A 26,931-nucleotide genomic window follows, 5' to 3' on the forward strand; every position below is an offset into this window, starting at 1 on the left:
CTTGAAACCCCACTGAGAAATCTGTAGCAGCAAAATGTATGTACTTTGTGGTATGAGACCATAAGAATCAAGACGTGGAAAAAAAATAAAAATAAGGATGGGTCACTCATAGCTTGATTAAAGACCTCACAGCCTTCTCCGAGAGGTATCTGTATCCTTTCCACAGAATAATAAAATTAAAATGCACTCACCCCTGTCACCAGGGGAAAATGTGAATCAAGCGTTTGAGTGTGATATCCAGGGAAACTGTTTGGCCGAGTGCTACTCTGTTCTGCTTTCACCTACAGCAAAGACAGCTTTCATAAAACCAAGCTGCACAATACAATATGAGGTATTGGACATGGAGCTGTGGAGGTGTTTGCCAAGACACTGAATTGACCATAAATCGAATTGCACAGCTGCAAGTTTAAGTGTGCATACACTCGTGTCTGAATGTAGACACTGACACAAGCCTTTTTTTTTTTTTTTTTTGTCTTTTTGTTCTTGTCCAGCTGGGTTCAGGAGAAGCTTTCGTCTCAGCAGGAGAGACAAAAAGACCAACAAGTCCATGTACGAGTGCAAGAAGAGTGAAATGTATGATATGGCTGACGTGCCGACGTATGAGGAGGTCACATCGTACCGAAGGCAGAGTGGAGCCAAACACAGACTGGTGGTCATCGTAGGTGAGTAGCAGACGGAAACCCTTATCGGGAAATGCCATTGTTGTCAACCTCTGATGTCATTGCTTACCTAAGACTTCATATTTGAATTTTGAGTGGGGCTCTATTTCTGTTAAACTTGGCAATATAAATTTTAATAAAAACCAGCAGGGTGACACATACAGATCTCAAGAACAACTCTGTGACTCAGAGTTCTGCAGTTCCAGAAGCCCCAGGTGGCTCGGCCTTGCCCTCCCCCGACCCCCAACCCAGAAATGAGCATCCTGACGCGGGGACCCGCTGGCAGTCATCCTGGGCCTCATTAATTTTGACTTTTAGCGCTCAGTGGAATCAACGCAGCAGACCTAATATTAATCAGTCACATTTAGTACTTTCATATACAGCACCTCACTCTTGGTGTCCTTATAATTTTTTTTTCGAGCCAATGGAATTGTTAACACTTGCCTGGAGGAGCGCGTGTTACAAAGCCTTGCAAAGACCTTTACAATGTGCCAAGGTCTTGAAATGAATTTAGCGGTTTCTCATTCTGTGTTTGTGGTTAGGAGACGAGCGATGCCAGCAAATGGTGGAACAATATGCTAAGCCAGGTGCAACAGTAAAGACTTAAATCTTGCTTAGGATCAAGCTGTACCATCAGTGAGTGCTAGGTTTTTCCACATGTTTTTCTTGTTAGGTTTGTTGCTTGTAACAAAAATCGACAAGAATGTCCCAGACACTGATGAAACAAAACATTCCCCAACTTCTCAGTGTGATTTCTTCCAACCAGTATTCAGTCATCAAGGAATGGGAACACACAAGTCTGTCCCAGTCTTCGTCTTTTTTGTTTCAGACATCCCAACAGCAGTTTTAAAGCGTTTGTGAAGTTAATCTAAAAAATGAAAACCACTGCCAAGCAATGTCTCAAGGTCTTCTCTCTCTCTCTTTTTTTTTCTCACACATACTTTGTGCAGAGGTATGCTCCTAGTCTGACTGACCAAGCCTTCATTCACTTAAACACACCATACAGAGCATGGACTTCATCAGACGTGTCCCTAATTAGTGAGCCCATTTTCCTGCCAGCGTGACACAGCCTTACACAGAGGATGCTGAACCTCTGCCACCTGTCATGCTAATGTAAATATTTTCAATTAACTTCCATAATTTGGAGGACAACCCATGGACCATTTCACACAAAACAAAGTGGAGGGCCAAGGAAAGATCTGCTTTATGTTTCTTAGCCTCCCTCCTTTTTCCTCTCCCCGGAGTCTCTTGATTTTTCTTATAAGAGAGTCTTTTTCTCTGTGAATTCTCTTGTGCTTTTCTGTTCAGGGGTGCAGCACATGTTTTTCTCAATGTAAGGATGTGTGTTTTCATCACTTTCCACCGAAAGTGTCTGCGCCTAGTCTATAAAAGCAAGAAAAACTCAGTCTTAGTTATGAGTCCATGCTGCAAATATTCACTCAGCTTCCCCGGCTTCAGACCTGCTCTCTGCCCTCTTTCAGTCCCAGCATACGACCCTTCATGCCACATATCTAGTTTACTGTAATACAAATTACCACTCAAAATTCTTAGATTTTGAAACAATGTGTCCTTGATTTCAGGCGTAGGCAAAAGCAGTCTTGACATTTCTAGTCACTGATTATTGATCTTGATGGCTGAAATTGGGACAGTTGTCATCAGCATATCTTATTAGCTGTAGCTAGCTGCTCTGTTAGCATCAAGGATAGCTTCCATGTAGTTGGGAGATAGTACACTGTGGACGTGCTGGTGGTGAAATAAATTTGTCACCCCACATAATGCTATAGCTAGCTAATGATGTCCTGCTAGGCACTATAGAAATAGCCTGGTCACTACAGGAGGGAGAAATCTAGTGCATGCTAATGCAATCAAATGTCTTTTAACATGCTGCATGTGAAGTGACTGAACCGCTGATGGTTTTGAAAGAAACATGGTTATTTAACCTGACAAAATGGGGTTTTGATTTCCACATTTCCTTGCAACGTGACACGCTAAACTTACAGAAAGAATTTGATGAATTGAAAGCTTTTTGTTCAGGGTTAAGCCATGTTATGTTTTAAGTACACTGATGCCTAAATTAATGTTTATGTGGTATCCAAATGTATAATATTAAAGCTCTATTTGAAGACTTTCATCCTGTCGAAAATGTAGTAGCAGTGCATTGTAAATGACCTGTGGTTACCACATTACACCACTGTCATTCTTTAAATTGTGGTAGCAGCACTGCCAGCTTGGTGTGTAGTGCTGTAATACACCATGCCCTGAATGTGGGGGAGACGGGGGAGGTTTGAGGCTGGGTTAAGGCTCTGGAGCCCAGAGCCGGGCCTCGTCGGGCCTGGCCTCGGCCTGTTGGCACAGACCGCATGCGATGTGCTCCGTGCTTGGCCTGGAAGTTATTAAGCTTGCGATATTAAAAGCAACTTCTCTAATGAGTGCGGTAATGAAGTCTGACACTTTTACTAGCGCAGCAATCTGCAAGGCCAGGGGTGCCACAAGAGGGCCAGCGAGAGAGACAAACGGAGGCAGAGAAAATCACACAAACACAATGTAAATACTGCAGCGTAGTCCAAAACATTTAGAAGAGTTGGACTTTTTTTATTGTGGCATTCAGATTTATAATGTTGCTGCTGTATTGGGGCATTGTTTGAAACAAACAATGCACAAAGAAGTGGCACGTTTAAGGTCAGACGGAGGAATAGGACCACAGGGCGCTGCTCCTGCTTGTAAAAGACCTGGTGGTGGGCCTGTTGGGCCCCCTTGGCAGGCTCTGGTGCAGCTGGAATAAGCTTTAATCGCCACCTGAGGTATTCTGATGAAGGCCTGCTGCCATGCATCATTGATATCACAAGTGGCAAGCAAGGGAGCCATGTACAAGGTGAAAATGGTTTTATGGGCATGCAGAAGTGGGGCCGTTAGTCATACTGAGGGTAGCACACATGACTCTGTTGGTCCCCCGTGCCCGGACCTCGATATCCACGTTCAGACTCAAGTAAACACGCTTCTGTGGAGGTTTGTGGCCTGCTGGGAGGACTGTCTGCACCACTGTGATAAGGCTCATAAAAGAGCCTCTATTACCGCCCTCTGCCATCATCAGCACCTACAACAACATTGGTGCACAGCCTTGTTCAAACAGTGCTGCTGCATTCCATACTGCGCTCCCGGACCAAATTCAAAATGAACTCCATTTCCTCATCTTAATAAATCAGCAGCTCTCAACCCCCAGGTTCTCTTGACTTTTTCCTGCTCGCCGAAAAACTCTCCCCAGCTAAGATTGATTGCTGTCTTCATGTCGGCCATGTGCTTGTTTATGCGAAATGGTAACCACAGAATGCCTTGCGCCATCTGTCCAAAGAGGGTCAAGGTATTTTTTATTTTTTATTTTTTTCTTTTTGAATTCATAGTAGAGTGTGTGTGTGTGCTGAGGAAACAGCTTTTATCACTTTCAGGAGTCAGACACAATAGGACCCAAACCATGTGTTGCTGGGCGCAGAAGTAAAGGGAAAACACAGAGTGTGAATTTGTCTCTGTGTGAAGGCTGCCAGTGTTCGGAGATTATGCTTAAAAAAAAAAAGAGCCTTGTTGTCCGCACCTATTTATCAAGTTGTGGATGTCTTGAAAACTTTCCTGCTTCACACCAGATGAAATGTAGAGGAACGGCCCAGATAGCATGTGAGGAAACAGGAGCACTCTTTCTCTCAGGATTACAGAGCTTGTCTTTTTCCACATTTTTTTCTCTCTCTCTCTGACTCTCTTTCCACCTAATCCGCATTGCTGAGTGAACTCATTGTCTGTTTGTTTTAGAGGACTGGCCTGCTAAACACATTTGCCTGGAGAAACGAATTTCCAATAGGGTTTGATGCGATTGTAGTGCCTGCCCAGAACGTCAGGCATGTGAGGAATCTCGAGCCAGGATCAAGCGCCGTCTCTGACTGTCCACACACTGTGGAGCTGTGGCGAAACACTGAAATGTTGAGCCATGCACTTGTAACTCCAAAACTGATTTCTTGTCAAGTTCGTTGGAGACACTGATGCCATTCGCTTCAAATTAGGATGATGTAGTAGCCTGGTAACAAGCACCAAAATACTGGAGAAGTGGGTTTCAGAAATGAATACGAGACGGAGACAAAAACTGTAAAAGACTTCCACCAAACCAAAACCAGTGTAAAAAACAAAATGAAAGGGCATTAGATTTAAACAAAAAGTGAAAAATACACATCCATAACACTATATCTACAGATGCTAACTAATTAGCTAATTTTAGATGAAATTAGGATGCGTTCTACATGCTGCGTGTTGTGGAATCTGTTCAAAATCAGTTTCCGAAGCTGCGTGTGTTCTTTAATATCAGAATTAAATGAATTTGTTTGATCGAACTTTCCCATCTCGATTTGTTGTGGCAGTTGGCTATTATATGCTGGATGGATGCTCAGCTTTTGGAGCCACAGAAGAATTCATAATCAGTATTCCAACAGTCCCTCCTGTCTTCTCTTCTCCAACTCGTTGCCTCAGTTTTCCCTCTTGGGATGGGATGGGGATGCAAAGTCCAGATGACTTGTGACAATACGGGGGAAAAAATGCTTCCTTACCTCTACTGTATACCCACAGTAGACTGGAAGACGAATGTTTTGTCAGACTACAGTGAGGAACCGGTTAAAAAAACGGACTGCGACTGTCGAACTTCTGTTGCACTGTCATATTAAATCAATTGTATTTGCTCGAAAGGCTGGGTTGATTTTGTTTTAATCGAATTGATGAAATTAAATTCACACTGCAGCAAATCGATTTAATGTTACATAAACGAAACACTGACAGAGTTCCCATTTCTTTGAGAATAAACAGTGAGACTGGTCTAGAAGTGCAGTCAGCACAGGCACTATGATAGAAAGCAGAGTTAAGATAAGAGAAGAGAAAACTGATGCCAGTTGGAAAATGTACATTGCACCTGAACAGAGACAGACAAGAGATAAGAAAACAGAGAACTGTTTCATTGAAATGAATAACATGAGAAATGAGAAAACTGTTTTTTGTTTGGTTTTTTTTGTTTTAAAGTCATCACAACTTCCCAGAGTGCAAAAGATTGCTTCTTTTGTCCAACTAACAGTCTAGAACAAAAAAGACTCCTCCCATGAGGTGGAACCAGCAAATGTTAGGCATCTTTTTCCATTATCAGAGTAGCTGACTATTAAAATCTTATTTTAATAGATTAATCCAGTATTGTATTATTTAATTTTGTTTCAAGGGTCACTCACTTTTAATTGCCAAGTTCAATTACCGTAAGACATCATCAGTACTGCTCAACCTGACCAAAAAAAAAAAAAAAAAAAAAAAGTAAATTGTTTGTCATGCTCTGACTGGAGCTTTCAAAAGTCTGAAAAAGCAAACCAGATGATGTTGGGGAGGGTGTAATGAAAGATGCTGGCAAGTAGTAATATTGGAACAGGAGGATCAAGTGTTTTTGGAGCTTGATCCACACTGTAGACTAAAAGTCAGAATATCTCGGCCTCCGCTGCGTCAGTGTAGACTGATGACATTCACCTGTAAAAAGTCTTTCTAATCTGTTTTAGTCCCTCAAGTTTAGGGAAATAAAACCCGATTTCTTTCATATTAAACAAAAACTGTATGTAAAATTGCATATCGTATGATGATGATAAACAATTCAGTTTATTATATGTGATTTATAATTTCCTAAAACAACATCATTTGCAAAAATCGGTTCTGGGATACATCCTTAATTATGTTCCTTTGTATTGTCTTATTCCAGGTAAGACTGTCACATTGGTGTTGACTTTGCCTTTTCTACACTGAATGAAGAGGGGGAACAAAAACATTCTGATTGGTAGCACCTCTCTCTTGTCTGATTCTGTGAATTCTGTCATCGTCATGCTGTGCCTGCTTGTTTTTGTCTGCGCAGGACCGACAGGTGTTGGCTTGAATGAGCTCAAGAGGAAACTGTTGATCGCAGACCCCCAGCACTTCAGTGTAACCATCCCACGTAAGTTCTCTCCTCTGACGTTAGGTCGATCCCTGGCCGTAGTCACATCCAACATTTGTTGAGCATCGTCCAGTAGATTCCATCGGTCTTCCAGTATTTCCTTTCCTCATATTTCTTCTTTTTTTCTTTCTTTCTCAAAGACCATTTTGTCAAATGTCATTGTTTAAACAGCGCATATAGCACAACAGAACAACTTAGGAAAAAAAAAGGTTTTAGATTGCACTGTAAGATGACAGTATGTAAAATGTTTGATAAGGTTTGTGCTCTTATTCTCTGTGTGAACTTAATTAGAGCGAGTTCAAAAGCTGAACATTTTCTAATTTTAGCTTTTGCCTCTTTCACTTTTTAATTTGATAGTGAGTAAATATATGGGCAGGAAACAGGGGAGAGGACCAGGAATGTCTGCATGCATCTTAACAAGCAAAATCTTTTATGAGAAAGCTTTCTTTTTTCTGCTGTATGTGGAGTTTGGTTTGTTCTTGAGGTAAAAGTGAACATGTCTTGCTGTCAGTGAGGTTTCACTATAACTGATGCAACATCTGGGCGACTTACTGTAACAACCAAGATTCCCAGAGAGGTGAAATAGGCAAACAACAAGTAGAAGCTGCTGTTTAGATTGTTCTGGTGCATGGATGCATTGTCACAGTCTTCACTAGTTCAGTTGACAACACATTGTAAAATCACTGTTGGAGAATTGTAAGCGCTCAGGGTGCCAGACCAAATTCCCACTGCACAGCACCCCGGTGCACCCTGTGAGGTTTTCTTTCGTGCGACACATCTAAATAATCACTTTAGGTTAAGGATGTTTAGCTGTCTGAGCCATGAAGGTCCAGTCTGACACACAGCCGCAGGCGGTCTGTATTAGCTCTAAGGCAGCAAGGCCTAGGCACTTGTTTCTCCTCCTCTGTAATTGTCAGCTTTTCACAGTCTGCCCGACAAGCTCCCGATGATTGAAGAAACTGCGTTTTTCTACCTCCTGAAGGCATGCCATTCCACTGCTTCAGCAGTTGGCACCGAGCTACCCAGCCTCCTTTTTTTCTCAGTTTATTTCTCTCTTTCTGTCGGTCTTTTTCTGCCTTTTTCCCTTTCTGTCTCCTCCCTTTTTCTCCCGTATAAGGACCCAGCAACAGCTCGCCATAATTTCGAATGCCTTCCAACTCTGTTGTAAACGGCAAGCTTTTTAATTTTTTTTTTTTTTTTTTTTTGCAGTTCTGATGTCCCAAAGCCAGAATGTTGGGACAAATAAATCTTTTTGATTTATGAATTTAAACAGGGCAGTGGCATTAGCAATTGCATAGTTTACCGTCTGGGTCTTAGAGGGAAACTGCAACACGAGTTTGAGGAAATGTGACGACTGCTGATAATTCTGCTGTGTTTGTTACATGCTGTGTGGCATAATGGATGTGTCCAGGTTGAGTCTGACACTTGAAATGTCCCTGGTATTAAAATCCCATCAGTGGGGCCTTTATTTCCACAAGGCATGTTAATTGTTCTCAAATGTGACCTGTGATGCTGTGTTTTAATAGAGCCCAGACATTCTAATTCTGACCCATATAGAAGACATATGGCACAAGTCTTGGCTCTCATTGAGAGGAAAGAGACTCGGAAAAGTATCTCGTCTCCCTCTTTTTTAATGTTTGATTGCTGCCAATGGACACATGGATGTGTTTAACACTTGCTGTTGTTTCAGATTAAGCCCAAAAATGTTACCCCTTTTTGTTAATTTGAAAACCAGAGCTTTAGAGACCACCGGCTTGTGGCCCTGGTTAAGACTTTTTTTTTCCCCTCTCTCTTTCTCTCCGTGCTTGTCGCCGTAAAATGTAAACCAGCCAAGGAGCATTAAAATAAGCCATTAGAGTAGGGGGTTAAACATTTTGATTCCCGTCCAAGTTTACTGATATTTTCCATGATTTGGGATTGAACGGATGCACATTCTTTTGTTGCACTGTAATTATTTTCTGCGCCACAAAACAGACGCCAAAATAAGGCATGGTGGATGGTGTTGGTCTGACTACCGACAGGCTGTTGGCACTTTCTCTTCCACATGTCTGAATGGGAGGTATAAGTATATGTTATCTTGTGACAAGGCAGTTTTGGCCTTGCCCTCGTGTTTTTCCGACTGTTGTCTGTGGCTGATGACAGAAAGTCATTGATCTTCCTCAGTGTCTTCTTCACCACAGTTGGATTTATGGCCGTCTCTCCTTCTCAAGCGAGTGACACGTTGTATAAATCACACCACTGGTTTTCCATGAACCCTGTAGATCAGCCTGGACCATATAAAGGAAAGGCAGCGGTCCACTACCAGGGCGCAGCATCAACACACACTGACGAAAAGAACAACCCAGAGGAGAGTAGAGCAGAGCTTGGCACTTTTGGTTGCAGGTGATAAAAGTTTAATAGTTTGTTTTGGAGCGGGTCGAAGTGTGTGACGGGCGAACAACTCTCCCCTCTGACCTTTTGAAGCACTCCCGAAATGAGCCGGGGTGTGAGTCGACCCCTTGACCCTTACAAATCCACCGGCGCAGTGTGCTCACGTTCCCTCCACGTGCCGCCCCTACTGCCCGTTTTACAAGGCTTTATGGTTTATGGCCAAGTAAATGTAGAGACTTGATGTTAATGAGAGCTCCCAAACTCAATTACCTTGCAGCGGCTAACGCTGGCGGCTAATGCTCAGGCTTCTGTTTCTACGGGCTTTGCAGCCACATTACAAGAGACAAATTTAATAAGACACAGTAAACCTCTGCTGAATGTCAGTAAAGTGTCTGAGTTTAGTGCTGCAGCACTACAGGTTGTGTATTTTATGGTGCTGTTACACAATAATATATACAAGGGTTGGCACGGCACACATGCTGTGTTTCAGACTTCCAGCGATGTTAATAAGGGGCTCACTTCAGATGCTTTCAGCCCCAGCAGTGAGTCAGACAGTCTGGGTTTGAGGTAATCACAAGCTCTCCTCTCCTCTCTCTCAGACACCAGCCGGGCCAAGAGGAACCAGGAGACTGACGGCGTGGAGTACCACTTCATTTCGAAACACCTCTTTGAGACGGATATCCATAACAACAAGTAGGCACTGCGGGCACCGCCAAGGGAAAATGAAAAAACACCCAACACACTGTTAAACTTTTAGATTAACATTAACTTTAAACAGTGAGCACTGACCACAGACATTGACGACCTGCCTGTGCAGCCTCCTTGAACATGTGTTCATCACTATGCAGTCCCCACTGTGTTCCAGCTGCTGCTTAAAAAAACACACAACTCATACATCACACAAACCCTTTGATTTCATTTCATTTAAACATCCTCAACTCTCTAATAATATGATGGAAAAACACTGAACTTCATGTCACCAATTTTCCATTTGAGCTCAATTGGCATGTAAACTGTTTCCACTGATGGAAATATCTCCTAATTATATTCTGTTAGAATTGTAACTATTTTCAAAATAGTTCTTTTTATCAAAATTCCTTTAACATAACATTTTACATTTTTTAACCGTTGCAGGTGCCCTAACACTAAATCATTCTGGTTTCATGTAGCTGAATAATATTTTAAACAGTATTGTTTTTGTTTTGTTGATAAATTGTTAAACAGGTAAGCAAACTGTCATTTTTGCTATATTAATTAGTTAAACCAATAGTTGATTATCATATATCATACACAAATGATCTAATCAAATGTTCTAATTTGCAGAAATGTCCAGAACAGTAATATAAATGAAAATAAACCTTAAAGTTATTCCTATTTTGGGCACTCTCTTTCCCCTAGTCTTAAGAAGTCATGTTATGGAGTCAAAATAGCCAAAAATCTAAAGAGAAATTAGATTCTCTTCTTTAGAAAAGAGAAAAAAAGAAATGATGTTTGTACCTGTGGTGTCTCACCTTACCAGTTTTATATCTGAGCCCTAATCATAGTTGAAGGAATTTAATCATTCCAGTTATTTATACAATGTTTATAGTAGTTCAAGGTTTAATGAAAATAACTGTGTTATGTGTGAGTATGTGATATTTGAAGCTCCTCGCCCTAATGAAAACAGCAGAATCCTTTTCTATCTGCGCTCTGCTCCGCTGGGAGACGGTGCAGCAGTGAAAGCAGCAGTCTGACTGGTTCGGCACTTGCTGCCACTGCTCAAACACATCCTCCCTGCTGTCGTCTGTGTTTCTCTGTAACTGAGTGTGAGCTGGTGTTGACAGGGCCAGGCCCTGTTTTGGTAACGGATCTCCAGACAGTGGCCCCGAGGTCTCTTGTCTCTGCCTCTGCCTTTCCTCAGGCAGTCTCTCTGAATGCCACACCATGGCCCGCCTTGACATTTGTGGCCGACAAATTGAAATGCAAGTTGTAATAGTCATAAGAATGATTGATGCCTCTCCGCTGGTTTCACACGAGCCGGAAGCGGGGGTGGGGTATACTGTAGGGTGCACATGCAAAACATTTACTCACGCAAACACACACACACATGCTCCCTATGACACAGAGGGAAGCCTGTGGTGGTGAGTGCATATAGAGTGTCAGAGCATGCGGAGAAGAGAAGGCAAAGGGGGGCTGTATATTTAGGCCATGTTGCGGTGGAGGTCGAGGCATGCAATGTTTTTCAGTGAGTCGGAGGGGTGAGTGACGGAGCTGTGATGTGGGATGGATGCGTGGGACACTCCACGCTGAAATTACAAGGCAGGGAAGTAGACAAGGAGTGAGATGATCTTGTTTGTGTTAAGCCTCATTGCATGCAACAGAAACAATGTGCAGAAATAAAAGGGTTCTGAATTGAGGCCACAACAACGTGCGTTTAGCTTGAACAACTTTCCCAAGGGAAGCCTTGTTCTGTGTCAAAATGGCAACAATCCATTATCTCAATATAGCCGGACGTCCACTGGCATGCCTCCCTCTAAATCTATATACCTTCTCCTCTGACAATAAACAGCGGAGATTGCTGCAAGGCGTAAGTTTTTAAACACAGGCTACTGTAAGCTCTTCAATTAATTTCAAAAAAAGTCTCACTTTTCAATAATAAAAAAAGGCTCAGTAAAACTTTCTTTCATGGGCAATTACCATAAAAAGGTCTTTTTACATGGCATCAGTCACACTAAGGCAGTCATTTTGTCCAACACTCATCATGAGCCGACTGGGAGCGTGCCACACAGTCTCATTAGCTGCTCTCTCCTCGCTGCCTTTTTTCCTTCTTGTTTTCAGCTAAAAATACACATACACATTTTTTTTTAAATGTCATAACAGCAGATTGGTGTGAAAGGGGGGAGATTATTGGGTGGAAAAGTGTTTGTTTGCTTGTGTCCGTGCAGCTCAAAATCCTTGTGGATTAACGGAGGGATGGTTTTGGCATTCAGGGGCTTTGTGGTCTTTCTGGAACAAACAGGTGTTACTGATTGAAAGGGTAGCGCAGGAGATTATAAAAAAACACGCTGGGCCAAAACGTCTGGTTTTTCAATCGTGCAGGAGAATACTATCTTCAGATCTGTCAGCGGTTGAAAGAGTAATCCTCCTGTCTCTGTGGATTTGTAAGGTTTTTATATATCATTTTTTCTCAGATGAATCTCTGGAGTGTGCTGACGCAGTGGAGCGGATTAGGACAAGATTCTGATGTTACTCCAAAGGGACATTAGTGTTGCATTAGATACTAATCCCTGCATGAGTATCATTACAAAAGGTGCTCAACAATCTATTTATCTCCTCTCAATCTCTTTCCATCTCACCTGTCAGGTTCATCGAGTATGGCGAGTACAAAGGGAATTACTACGGGACGAGTTTAGACTCGATACGCTCCGTCCTCTCCAAGAACAAAGTGTGCTTATTGGATGTTCAGCCTCATGTGAGTCCTCTCCATCCCATTCTAATGTTACCATCCCTTTCTTCCCTGTATTTTTATCCCTTTCCAGCATTGCACCTACCTATCTAAGAGGTAGATCTCCAAGGTCCTCCTCGGTCTTCACTTAGGTCTTGGCTGCTTAATGGATTACCAAAGCAGGGGCTTTGCTAATTTCCTCTATTTGAAGATTTCCTCTCTGGCTTGTTTCTTGAGTGGTGGCGATCAGATCCTACACAAATGGCTGGTTTGTCTCAGTGCCCGAGTAAATCCCAGAACACTATTCCAATTAATCCAGGGCCAGGCCTGTATCGGTCATCCCCGTCCTCACCAGCTCCTCACACAGGCAAATTATACATTATATATTGATGAAGGTTGAAGACATTTTACCTCTCATCCAAGAGTCTTCTTAACTGGATGGGAGTTGCAGGCTATAAACCCTCTGAAGGAGTGTCTTTACAGAGTTGTTAAGGACTATTGGGAACTCTGAGTTTTAGAGTCATTAGGGGCACTTGTGGGTCATTGACCAAACCGGCCTTCATGTGGGTTTCTAGGTCTAGGTGAGCCATTCACATGTGTCTTCACCTAGCCTTTGCAACCCACAGAAACTGAAATGAGTCCAGTTGCCTATAATGTAGAACTTAGAACAACATTATATAGATTAGCCTAGCATGTTCTCAAACCCTAACCCTTAACCTGGCCTGAGAAGCAATCAAAGTCATTCGTCGGCTAGTGTGTGAGAAAGAGTCTATGGAAGTTCATGTACGTGTATGTATATTTAACTGCGTACTGTATTTGTTTATGTCGTGTTTTGAATTCCACTTACCTTTCTTTATGACTCCAACATGACTCATGGATCAGATCAGTGGCAAAGCATGTTATTGCTCCCATGCTGACTTGGTGAGAGCTCCAATAAATGCTTCTCAGTGGTTCTTCTCCTGCCCCTCCTTTGGGTTTTTATCCATCTTCCTATCAGTTGTGGGTTTTGACCCACTGCCTATTAGCACAGTAAGAATCCCCAATCGCGGTGCCAGAACCAGAGGGAAAGACTGAAGCCTGACGCCACCACTAACCACCTCTGAACTCTCTTCTACCTCTTTGGGAACCAGATTGGTGGTACTGTTTTATGCGTTTGTGACAAGGAAGAAGACACAGGAGAGCCAGGCAGATACAAACAGAAATGTACTCTTCACTGTCTTCTAAAAGAACCACAGGCACTAGATAACTATACGTTAATCCGATATTTTGGCTTGTGATCCCTGAAAAGGTAGCAACCCGTTGTCATAATATATGACCACTAAGCCAAGTTTTTTTCTATCTCAAATTGACATGAATTATCTTTAAAGACCTGAGCCACAGCCGCCCTCTTGGGACTACAAGGTGCCAGATCCTCTTGGCCTGCCACACCTCACCCATCTGAAACACAAGAAACAGATCGGTGGAAGTACATTCGCTACTGTGCGTGAAAATGACAACTCCGCAAAGACACTTGCATGACCCATCATATGTGCGACACCTCCGGAAGCCCCAGCCTACTACTTTAAACATTTTCCTACCCTCTTGTTGCTCAGTGGTATTGTCTTACACTCTTCCTATGCATTTACATGAATTTTTGGTCTCTTTTTTTCTCTGTTCAGACGATAAAGCACCTGCGGACAGCAGAATTTAAACCCTTTGTAGTGTTTGTGAAGCCTCCTACGATCGAGAGATTGAGGGAGACCAGACAAAACGCCAAAATCATATCAGGCAAGGATGACAAGGGATCTGCCAAGCCATTCACGGTAAGAAAGAGTGATGAAAGAGTTTATTTCTCACGCTGAATTAAACATCGATTGACATATGTTGTGTACAGTTTACACTGAAACAGCTTCAAGTACCATATGGGTCGGGTTTGCCTTGATTTAGACAATCACAGGAAGTCAATTTGATGTACTTTTCAGTGTGTAGCTAACACCTCAGCTGATGATCCCAAACTCAGTGGTGTTTGTAAATGTTATTCAGATTAGATTAAGTTAAATGAAGGTTTAAAGACCTCTGTGAGGAAACTGGAACCCTAGAGCAGAGTAGATACAGGATACAGCTAATTGGAAATACATTAAGTAACGATAAAAGGGGATATCAAGTATGTAGCCAGAGAGCAAATTTACAGCAGACACAAACAGTGTTCTAGTGATCTTGTCTGTATAAAATGTCATCTATGCGTTGTCAGATGATCAGTCACAAGAAGGATATAGCTGGTGAAACACACTGAACACACAGTCTAATAAAGTGATGGTGTTCTAGAAACACATTTCAACAGATTACCAGCAGGAGATATAACAGAATGGCTATCTGGACTCTGTGTGTACAGTATGTGTATGTGAGTGATGAGGTCATCCCTTACACACCTTTATCCCAGCCCAGTGGGGACCCACATGAAACCAATTAGCTGGTGTTCGGTACTGCTGTGAAGTTGCAGGGTGGGGGAGCCGGTGGGGGCGGGCAGGCGGGGGGGGATGATGGGTGGATGATGGTTTTCCCAGCCCCATCAGGGCCCGGCGCTCGCTCGCGTGTCTCTCTCGCCACAGGCAGTATTAAGGTCACGATCCCAGTCAGCAACACACCAGACACGGCCTGATGGGACTCCAGGAGGTAAGAAATATGAGGAATTGGGAGGCTGAGAAAGAGAAACGGAGGCTGACTGACCGCAGAATATGCAGCATGAGGAGGAGTGAAGAAAGGCAACAGTGGAGGAGGTGATGGGGTGTGAACTGGGCTCTGCAGGTGTACATCCAACATGGTGGGGTTTCATTTATGTTTCATATGAGTCTTTATTGAAAACATACGCAAATGACATAGACAGACACCTCAAATTTTACGTGTACCATAATGTTTTACTGCTTTTAATATAGCCCAACTCCTGCTAACTTTCCACTGTCCTTCAACCCCTACACTCGGGCTACTTAAAGTTTACAGATGTAGTTGGCATGAAACGCAGATTTCACATGAATTAATTAATGACCTTTATATTTTAAGACTCCTAAAAAGATTTCTTTTTCATCGCTATCAAGATGGTTAGCTTCTCAAAGGCATAATAAAAACACCACATGAATTTCCTCAATTTTCTGATGAATATTGCATCTTCCCTTGTGAAAAAGTCCATCTATGAAAGTCACCACACCTTTTTTAACATTCCTGCCTTTCTTGTCATTCAAGCTGCCATTCACTGCATAACTAAACTTGGTTAACGCCAGCCGGATTGGGCTGTCGGCTCCCGTTGTTTTAGGAAGCAGCAGTCCCCCGCAAGGAGCAGAATGGGGATAGCCTGTGATGTGAGACGGGCAAGCAGTCAGCTAGGCAAAGTTCAATTACATGCACTGTGATCTGGAGGAGGCAGATGGTATTCAACAGCTGATGGTAATCAATCATGCCTGAGATTGACCATGTCATATATGTATTGCAGCTCATTTTCTCCAGAAATAACACTCCAAACAAGATGCAGCTCCAGAGATGCATCGGGTGCTGATACTGATGAGGTTCACTCAACAGCTATCAGAAGGACACAGTTTTAATCAATAATTCGACAGTTGGTCAAAGACATCCAGCAGTCTCCATGCTTTTTGTCTCCCAGAATTCCATGAAGGTGTTGCTTCCAGAGGACCATGAACTTGCAATATTGTGACATGAGACAGCCTTCAACTGCAACAGTTTTTAGATATTTAAGTGTGGGAACAGCTATTTGTATTGGGCAGATATTCAAATTCAGAATCAAATCAGAACTAAAAAAAGGTAGATAGGTAACATTGCAAGCCCTTTAACAATTGAGTAACTTTTTTCTCTTGAGTGACTATAATTGAGTTAACTGCATGGTTCTTTGGGTTTTTACCCATTCTCGGTGAAACACACACCGCACAGTGTGCAGACAGGTCACATTTGAAGGTCAGCTCAGACTCAGAACATCCCCTAGATATTTTACTTCCCTGTCAAACCTTTAAAAGTTTGACACGGACACAAAGTCGGCCTGCATTAGTCACACAGTGAAATATCAGTTTGCCGCCGTCTGCTTCCCAGCAGGGGTCCAGAGAACAATGAGCTTTAGTTGTCAGAAATGGAATGATTGCTCACGATGCATGCCATTGCTGTTATTACTCACCGTCCCTATGTTAGCTTCTGCTGTTCTCTCAAGTAATACAAATACACCTCCATAAAACTGTGAGAGGGAGGCATATTTCAGCCAGGTAGCATACGAGGTTGTGTGTAAATGTTCATGTGCACTGACAGTAAGCCACCTCAGATTGACTATTAAAAGGCTCTGAAAGAGAAGCTGTCATTGGTTGAGTCATCTCAGACATACTCTGTCTACCGCCAGCTGTATTTCTCTGCTAGAGAGACAGGTCTGCTTTAATGATAAAGGTTGAGGAACAGTCGACTCATTGTTCCAGCACAGCGCTCTGACTTTAGGCCCATTGTTTGTGCTGGAGACGGTTCAGAATAGGTTTTTCAAAAGAGGAACTGAAGCGTTGAGCAGAAACAAGCAAAAACAGGCTGATGTAATGCATAAAAATCAGGCTGTAATGCGGTTAGTGCGGAGAATGGCACATTAACCGTAATTACCGCAAACTTTTAAGGCTGATTTGTGATGATTGGTTTGGTTTTTTCAAGGCTTATTTCAGAGAGAGAAGACAGGTTTGTTTTAACGGGATCAATAAAGCAGGCTTCCCGCTGAGGACTGGGTGTGTGTGGTGGTCATAAAAGATGACACCTGAGGCCGACACATGCTGTTTTGTCCCTCTTAGGTGATGAAAAACTTTATGGTGTCATGGTAGGATTTTCCTAAAACGGACCCAATAAAATCCACAAGTATAAAACTTCAACAGAGACAACAATAAAAATACAAGCATTTAAAACATCCCTCCAGTTAAATCTAACACGGAGATCCATCAGGGGTAAAACACAAAACCGAGAGTCAGTAACCTCATTTTGTGCAATTAAAACAGGCATCAGTCTGTGCTAAAACAAAGTGCTTAAACGGGCACAAGACCCTACATCGTTCCATGTGCAAATCTAATGCAATCTAATGGCATTGGGGATGAACTAGTAAAGTAGTGGCATCAGCTCAAACTGCCCTCTGAAGAGAGGGATCGGGCACCGATTTATGGATGCCAAAGAATATCCACCAGCTTTCCATTCGCCTCTTGTGCCCTCATTGTTTTCACCTCTCTGCCCCTTTAACTTCATCCCACATCTATCTCATTATTTTTTCCTCTTCTTTTTTTGATTCTCTTTCCATCTCTTTACCCAGCCGCCCCTTTAGTGGCTTTCCACTGTGATTAATGTTCTTTTTTACCTTAAACGGCCTAACGAGAGACAGACGCAGAGACCCGCTGGTGGACGAGGAAACATCATACAGTGAGAACAGCGAGCAGTTCGGGTTCATTTGTTTCCCCGGACAGATGAGAGGGGTTGTCTTCCTGCCACTGGACTCGGTGGTCATCTGTAAATCTCAGTCCAACAGTGGAAGTCCTGTGGGGGCTTGGGTCCAGATGACAGAGGATAGAGTCCCCTCCCCCCTCTGGAACAGTTTCCTTTTGCAGGCCAGCAAACCATCTCCCTCGCCCCAAGTTGTCTTTTTGTCTCGGTCTGTCCTCTTCCTGTCATCCTTCAAGGCACAGGCTGATAAAACCATCACGCCCTCCTCACCAAAGACGATCGAGCGCAAGGGTTTTTTTTTTTTTTTTTTTTTTTTTTTTGAAAGGTAGACACATGCAAGACAGCCGGGCAAAAAAGGCAGACAGGGCTTTTGCAGAGTGTCACAGCGAGTGAGCGTTTATATTTAGCTGCACAGCTAATCCATTATGAAGCGGAAAACCACCAGAAACATTCTGAAGTAACTCCTGGCTGGAAGGAGCGTCTCTAAAAATTGAGCCGTTTAGGAGTTTTCAGCTTTAACGAGGCCATGTTTATGTGCGTACACGATGTATGCACACACTCGGCTTGATTCTGCCCATTTGTGGGTGTGGAAGCATGTGTGAGTGTGATTGTGTGTGTGTGTGTGTGTTTGAGTTTCTGTGCATGAATGTGCATCTGTGTGTATTTATAATTGTGTGTTTGGCAAATGGGTTAACTATAAAACCATATCTGTGTAGAAATCTAAAGTTGACTGTAAAAACATAGGCTAAATCAGTGGAGCCACTTTGGACCGGCCGGTGCAGTGAGGCCAGGATCGGCCGGGGGCCCACACAGCTGTAACGCAGAGGGACCATTGCGTAGAGATACCTGGGCTCTACGAATACAGGAGCCCCAGATAGGCAGTGTTTACTCCCAACCTCATAGAAATATGTTATTTGGCCATCCCTCGCATTTAGCACGTGGTTTTATTCTTTGCACTGGACAGCTAATTTGCATAATGACTTCGAAAACACTTAGTCCCCCTGGACGACCCCTGCGTAAGCCTCCACGTTAGCAGGCTGGTTCCATCAGTCTGCCTGAATTGGGGGACATTTTTCCACAAAGTAATGTTGCGGGAGTGTTTAAAATTTAGATTTCTTACTGTTTTACTAATTACTGGCAGTACTAATTGATGGCAATTAGAAGACCCTTTTTAGGTTGTCTTCTCTAATCACAGTCATTGTTATTTATACAACTTAGTGATAAGTTTTAAAACATGGATATTATGTATGTTTATGTCACATAAAAAGATACACCAGTCTCAGTTTTGTCCGTACTGATGTCTTCTGACGATCGTCAGGAAATAATTGAATTTGACTCATACAAAAATATTGCCTCCTCCCCATCGGTGTTGCTCTCATTGTGTGTCATCAGACAACTGCTTCTTTGTGAATGTGGCGTAAACAGATTTTCCCCGAGTCTACAAGTAGGAACTCAATCTTTTGAGTGGCATATCATTGAAGGGCAGAAATGTCCAAGTTGTTTGGAATGCAGCATTGCATTACAGAGGGGAAAAAATACTGACATTTGTATTGTTTTACCTCCGAATGGACGAGAGCTCTTTAGCAATGTGAACTTCATGGCATGAAGGATTGCAGTGACAGTTTGTTGGTCCAGATTATCTGTCGTTATTATCCAGCAGTTCGCGTTTCTCGGTTTGGCTGAGCAGTACAGAGTAAAGTCCTTAACTTTGTGTTTTGAGCCCTACGAAAGCCATTACACATAAAATAATGTGTCAAAATATATATTCACTTGACTGTTGTATGTTTTCTATGTTACAGCCCATTTTTCTTTTGACTAATGATGCTAATGACTGTGCTAACTATGGGACAGCCAAATAACTCATTTTTATTAGGTTGGGAGTGAACACTGCCTACCCGGGGCTCCTGTATTCATGCAGGAAACGGAAGTCATACGCCCCAGCTGTTATCAGCTGACAGCCTGCCCATCGAATCTTCATTAGCTAATGTCCCCACAAGGCGGACAATTGAAATATGGCTCCCTCCTAGCTCATAACCTCTCCTACTCAAGTGCTGCTGGGATGCTTGTTGCCACCACCCAGCTTCCACCTTTTTCCTTTCAGGGCCCAAGATTAGAAAACTGTATGACAACAGTATACATATTGTCTTCCTCACGGCTCAATCTGGTGCACCCTGAGGAGTTTTCTGCATTGTGCTCTCTGTTTTGGTTTAGCATGCTGCTTCAGTTCAGGGCGCATCTTAAGGGCGGAGCCGTCATCGCCAAGCATTAATTTATTCCGTCTGTTGCAATAAATGGTTAAACCAATGACGAGAGCGTTCCCGACTGAACTGCAGTCTTTACATCTGAATGCGATAACCCATTGTATCTGCAATGCACAATTTCCCTCCCACTTCTGCCATCTCATGGGCCATTTAATTCAAAGTGCGTCCATTTAAAAAAACAAAAACATAAAAAAACTAGTTGATGATTTCAGCATTTTAAATTGGAATGATTTGAAGTTCAGATGATATCAGGGGTCATCGTTGGTAAAGTTAAGATGCTTTTTGACTGAGTATGAAATCGTCAGATTAATTGTTCCAGTCTGACTCGAATCAGAATTTGCATTCTTGACTCTGCCCCATTTGTAAGATCATTGCCTCCAGAGCTCATGTCCATTTGTAAGCATTTCACATCATTTGGTCGCGCAGAGGGTTCACGCGGTCACAGCTCTCGGATCTGACAGCGGAGCAGTGTTTGCCGCAAGCTGTCATTTCCCCATCGCGCACATATAAAATCCAGACCGGCAATAATGTATGTTTTACGCGTCTGCCTTTTGGAAATTATTGTTATGTTTTGTCCTCTTCCTATTTTGAGGATATTTTATTTTCTTTGTGAATTGGATAACCGTGTGTATTCGTTGCAGGAAATTATGAAAATTCCTTGAGGTCAGGTTGTTGTATGGAGAGCTTTTAGTGCGTGGTCAGTGCCCCGGTTGGTGTGTGTGTGTGTGTACCATGTCTCTGGGAGGTTATAACGGGCTCCGTACGGGCCACTTTGTGTTTATTTGCGTGTTCAAGGCCATGTAATTTGTGTTTACAGTATGTGAATTTATCTCCACTTGTTGACTGTGGCTGGTGTTCCTTCTAAGCAGCAGATAGGCAGCCTAAAATTAACTGGTTGGTCTTTGGTTTTTGCAGAAATTTCTGCTTTTTGTCTTTTTTAATCTGCGTCGTCTTCTCTCCTCTTTTCTCACTCACCCTGCAGGAGGAGGACTTTCAGGAAATGGTGACGACTGGCCAGATGATGGAGACTCAATACGGCCATCTTTTCGAGAAGGTCATCGTCAACGACGACCTTTCGGCCGCCTTCAGCGAGCTGCGGTCGGTGCTGAAGAAGGTGGAGACGGAGGCTCACTGGGTTCCAGTCAGCTGGACTCACTCCTGAGATTCAACAAACTGTATAAAGGGAAAAGGGATTTGAAAGAAAATATGCAGGGTTTATTTTTATCTTTCTATGTCTGCTGTGGTTGGTGTTGGGGAGGGGGGGTAACGGGAATAAAGCAAGGCGGCACCGGACGGCTGTGCCACCATACCTGAACTGCACAGAGCTAAAAATACGCTTTTGCTTGGGATTGGGTTGGATTTCATCCTTAGTGGTTGTCTGGACGTGGTTCTCCGGGTCCGCCCGGATCTGACAGGGGTGAGGCTAAGGACACCTGTCCAGAATAATGAGCCTTGGACATTGATCCAGGTCTGGGTCCCCCATACATTGAGTTTGAGCTCTTTGGTCCAAACCAGAACGTGGAACGAGCCTGGACCATCACAGCCCCAGCAGTCCTGCCAGCACATCATGCCAACTGTCTTGAGTGTACGTGTAACATTAGACCATTAGAAAACAAAGGGATTGACATATTTCTTCTTGGTGCACAACATACATGCATGTGCAGGGAGGGGGAGGACATGTTTGCATTCTGTCTCACTACATTTCTATGCTTCTATGTTGCTTCCATGACTGTTGCTCCAAACAAAACATTGTCGGGTACACGCTCAAGAAAAGTACAGTAAGTGTAATTATATGTAAGAGAAATTTATATATTCTAATATCGTCTGATTGTTTTTTTTTGTTTTTTTTTTTGGTGTAACTTTTTATATACATATCTGGACTTTATGCGCAAACTGATCTCAAGCCACGGTAGACATGGTTTTCACACAGGAGGCGTCTCTTCTTTCAGACAAGTGTTTTGATTTCATCACCCTGGTCTAGTTTTCCCTCTACAAAGCACATAGAGAGCCATTTTAGTTAGGTGTTATATATTCCTTTTAGGAGCATTTTGAAAAAGCCACTCTTCGTATGAAGGTGCCCAGCATAACAGCTTTGCCATTTAAAAGTCCCAGAACTGGACACTTTTGGCTGCTTGCTAGAAGAAAATGTTCACAATTGTGTTTTATTAGGGTGGAGTCTTTATTTTTATTCACATAAAAATGGCTTCAGCAAGGCTGCTAATAGAGGGTCCGCAGCACACTTCCAGGATTTCGAATCAGACAAATGGTAAGTAGCCGCTCCTGACTTTATGAGCATTAGAAGTTTTATTGCTATTTTGAGTCTCCCATTCCCAGTCTATCATGCTCCTTTTTCACTCCGTACTTTTTTTTTTTTTTTTTTTTTTTTTAAGAGATACTCCACAGTATGTTCTGGTACACATAAGATTTTCTGTGTTATTATCATTAACAACGTACAAATAATAGTTTTGATAGATCCTGGTTCATTTGCTGCCAATGTAGCAAAGCCTGATAAATGATTTTTAGGGGGGTTTCTTGCCGAGTGTGAGATGAGAAGATGGACACCGCTTTCAGGTTTATATATTAATGTGTGGAGCCGAGATGAAAGTAGCTTAGCGTACCATAAACAATGGAAACGGGTAGTAGTTATCAGCCTGGCCCTGTCCACATTTTAAAAAAGTATGCTCATTAGCACAAAAGTTTTGGTTTTATGAGGTTGCTGTCAAACTTATTGTTTGTGAACCAGATATTTCTTTATTTGTAGGCATTAAAGGTGCTGCTACGTATATTTCTCAACTTTTAAGTTGTCGTTTCCCCCTGCTTCCAGTCTTAATGCCTATAAGCTAATTACCCTCTGGCTTTTATGTTAGTGTGATTAAAAAAAAAATTAAATCTTTTTAAGTCTTAGCAAGAAAGCCAATAATATTTCGCACAAATCCCAGTTTTTTATGTTTGTTTTGTTTTGTCTTTTTTTTTCTTTTCATTTTTTAACAATTGGCCACCACACTGTGCACATCTTTTTTTGCATTTTGCATATACACTAGCTGTATGTCCAGCTCAGGTGGCATTGCCCAGTGTTCATTTATTTGACCTCTTTTCTGTGGAACCCAAAACAGGCCGTAGGTGGAGTCATTTTTTTCAACGCTGTTATTATTTTGTCATAAAGATACGCCCCTCCTGTGAGAATGAGTTAACTTATTGCTTTATCTCTCTCTATTTTTACAGCCAATTTCCGGTTATAACAAGGTGTATATATTTTAACCTTTATTTATAGATTTTACAAATAATACCAAACGATGCAGGGAAACACTGACAATGGAAACAAAAAAAAAGAATTGAGATTCCCAATCTCGAGATAATGAAGTGCATTAACCCACTGTGAGAAGAAGCAAACTGTCAACCTGGGGAAACCGCAAAACTGAACTTGTGATCTGGAAACAACAGCCTTTTGAAAAATAGCTGCACCTACTGTATGCCAGTTGTCAGCTTGTGTGTTTTCCACCTACTATTGAGTTCCGTCCATTTTTAAAAAGGGTGATGTAAGTGTTTATGCTGGGGCTATAATGATAATACACATTTGAAAGGGATCTTTACACACCTCAACACTTTACATGTTTCAAGCACAGCACGATACAACTAACACCATTTTATGTTTTTAGTTACGTTGCAACTACTTGTTTTAATTGTAACCGTTAAAATAGTGTCAGTTGAATCCTGGTTTTCACTTTTCCATCTACTGTTATTCCTTCACCTCTTCATATCCTCCCCTTCTGTCATTTATTTTGTTGTTCAGAATCAGATTTGTATAGTCTCCAGAAAATATTTTTAATTTCCTGCTGTAAATGAAATGCTGTTTATGAGGCAAGTTGTATGAATTTGCATTATTCTTGATAACTGCTACATTTTATATTAAAGAAAATCCAACTAGACTTTGTGTTTCTGAGGTGTTATTAAAAAAAATATAGATATTCCAGTGATTCTGGGATCTGTGCCATTCACATCCATCGTTGTTCAGTTTCGAGAAAAATATTCCTTTCCTCTCAGCTGCACTATAGGAGTTTGCTGGAGAGTGCAAGCTTGTGTCAACAGACCTTTCATCGTGTACACGAGAGCTCTAGAAAGTAATTCATTCATTTAAATAGTTAATCGGCTACCTGATGGTTTAGTTGGACTGCGTACAATCTTGGCTGACAAACAGACATGAAAAGTCAGAAAACTATGGAAAATTACAACAACTATCAATCTGTGATGGAAGATTGCCATCAAAAAGGATCTTTAGCCAGATTCCATGAACATTTATGACCGATTATAAACTCATTTCCAAAAAATGCAAAAGATAAGTCAATATGAGTTGGGTGTATGTAGATAAACTCAGCGGTGCCAATCATAATAAGATAATAATTTGGTCGTCTACTATTGGGGGGCGCGGGGAGGATCAGAAGGAATGGTAGCAATGGAACTTTAACCGCACTTAAAAGAGCTTCAGTCGAGCCTCAGTTGAAAGTTTCAGTTTCAGACTATGCGTCATGATAAGTTCTATTCCATCCTAGTTCTGTATCGCACTTTGTTGTACTTTGATTTTATCTTTGCACCAATTTTTCCAACTCAGCTGAGCGCAAAAACATTTTTCTGATTCTTTCAGATTTTTGGCTTTTCTACAGTTTTTTTTTTCTTTTCTTTTCTTTTCTTTCTAGATGCGCAATTTAATGCTTCACATAGAAGTAGGCGGAGTATGAGCTCCTAATAGAGACGAGATGTTGGATCAAGATTGAACGAAAGGGGTCTGCTGAAACCACCAGAGCAGCGCAGCCCAATTAAACCCCGATGTCCTGCTACAGATGTGTGCCAAATTGCTAACTCAGATGTCACTGGATCTTTGAAAACAGTGGCTCTGTGAACAGGGATGGGTGGGGGAGTCAGTGGGGGTGGTAACAGGGGGCTCCATCCTCCGTCCAGCAGCCCACTGGAGGATTGTACAGGCCTCCGCTTGATGAAATTCCAAAAAAACATCCCCCACTGGTCCAAATCAGGTCGCCTAACCTTCACATTTCCTCTTTTCCACAGTGCTCACTTTGATGGCTGCGTGCAGCAGGGTTTACAGCCAAGGTGGATAAGGAGGCAGTGGTGAGGAGGAGGAGGAGGAGGAGGAGGAGGAGGAGGAGGAGGAGGTGGCGGTGATGGTGGTGGTAGGGAAAGTCAGGAGGAGTTAACACATTCAGGCCAAAGGGAGTCGCCAGTTATTCCACGTCTTGCTCGCTCCCATGTCTTTCCCTCACTCTGTCCGTCTTCTTAATTAGGATAGCAGAGTGACGGAGATAGACTCAAAGGCTGCTGGCTCCATGCACAGGGACATGGCTCGGGCCCATCGTGCCGTCTGACCTCAGGCAGAGAGTTAAGTGAGTGAGTAGGTGAGTGAGCAAAGTTTTCCCCTGCCAAAAGCCATCATGCTCAGTGATCCCTGTTTAACGCGAGACAAAATGCCACCCCGCATTGTCCCCGGGCAGCTTGGACGGGGACATTGCGGAGGTTCTAAGTGAGTGTAAACTGACCTAACTTCCTCTTGTGTCGCGCTGCAAGAATCTCGTGAAGGAGCCAACGCAGCTTGTGCCATGTCTCCTCTGTCCAGTGTTTCTGAGGTTCTTTGTTTTTTTTTTTTTTCTTTCACTTCAGTGTTCTACCCATTACACTCAAGCTCATGTCCTCATTCACCTACTATTTCATCCCCTGCCGCTTGTTTTTTCATGATGTTCTCAGAGGCGTCAGGGGGTGTTTTGATAGCGCTTCAGTTCCCCTTGCAGGGAGTAACCCTAACCTTTCTCGGTCTCCCAAGAAGTTTTTTTTCTGTGACAAATGATGAGCGACTGATTCAGCGTCAACAAAGGTAGTGATGGACGCGCCGTTTTTCTTTTCTTGACGTGTCATCGGCCTGCAACCTTGAGGATCGCAACCGTTGTCAGAGTGATGGGAGCGCTGCATCAGCCCGGGCACTGTGCCTTATTCTCTTTAAACTCAATACAACGGAATCAAGTGTTTGACCATTAGGCTTCCCCCGAATAACAATAATGAGCGGATAACGAAGGGCCGGGTATCAGCCACATATGTTAAGGTACTTTGGATCAGTCATGATGTAATGCCGAAAAAATACGATGTGTGTTAATTTGGGTCTGTGCGTATGATCAAGAAACGGAACGAGGGTGGATGGCATCGCCCGACAGTCAGTTGCAGCGAAGGAAAGAGAAGCTTCCATAAATCTTCACGTAGTTGCGCAAAAGTCCGCCTGCAGCCCTTGACTGATTTAAGATAACAAATCTCTCTGCATCATCATCCATCTTCCTCCGTCCGAACCCCCCTGATAAGTGAGCTGCCATGTGAGGAAAAAGGTCGACAATGGCTTCCCCAGCTCAGACATTAACGCTGGCCAAATCAAAGACCTGCGCTGCGTCCGTTCCCCCTGTCACTCTGTTGACTGCAATATTTTAACAGAACATATTGGGGAATCTGAGGATTTATAAGTAAGTGAAGCTCGGCTTTTATCTCTGATCCGGGAGATTAATGTTGTGCTGCGGCAAGGTCCCATGAATCGCTCTCTTTCTTGCCCTTTTCGATGTATTTACCTTCATGTCCATAAATCTGTGGACTAGCTGAACCCATTGTTTAGTAGATGAAGGGGGCAAAGCCAGGCGAGCAAGGAGAAGGCAGGAGGAGGAGGGGTGAGCTGTTTAAGCAGATGATGAAATAATGGGGGATGTCAAAAAGCTCATCTCTATGAGGCATTTTAGAAACTATTAGGGCAAAATGTCA

The 26,931-nt window shown here is 42.8% G+C and overlaps 1 protein-coding gene across 9 annotated transcripts in view; it reads left to right on the forward strand.

Moving 5' to 3' along the window:
- Window positions 1-24,059, forward strand: part of mpp7a (membrane protein, palmitoylated 7a (MAGUK p55 subfamily member 7)) — a 134,425-nt gene extending 110,366 nt beyond the window's left edge. For all 9 annotated transcript variants that reach the window (XM_037078459.1, XM_037078461.1, XM_037078460.1 and 6 more), the window contains 6 exons: window positions 492-662; window positions 6,568-6,648; window positions 9,618-9,711; window positions 12,361-12,469; window positions 14,101-14,244; window positions 21,116-24,059. In XM_037078459.1, the coding sequence (XP_036934354.1) occupies window positions 492-662; window positions 6,568-6,648; window positions 9,618-9,711; window positions 12,361-12,469; window positions 14,101-14,244; window positions 21,116-21,295 (779 nt within the window). In that variant the 3' untranslated portion in view covers window positions 21,296-24,059. The remainder of the gene's footprint in view (window positions 1-491; window positions 663-6,567; window positions 6,649-9,617; window positions 9,712-12,360; window positions 12,470-14,100; window positions 14,245-21,115) is intronic.
- The last annotated feature ends 2,872 nt before the right edge of the window (window positions 24,060-26,931 follow it).

Source organism: Acanthopagrus latus, chromosome 19 (assembly GCF_904848185.1).
Source record: "Acanthopagrus latus isolate v.2019 chromosome 19, fAcaLat1.1, whole genome shotgun sequence".
NCBI classification, from domain to species: domain Eukaryota; kingdom Metazoa; phylum Chordata; class Actinopteri; order Spariformes; family Sparidae; genus Acanthopagrus; species Acanthopagrus latus.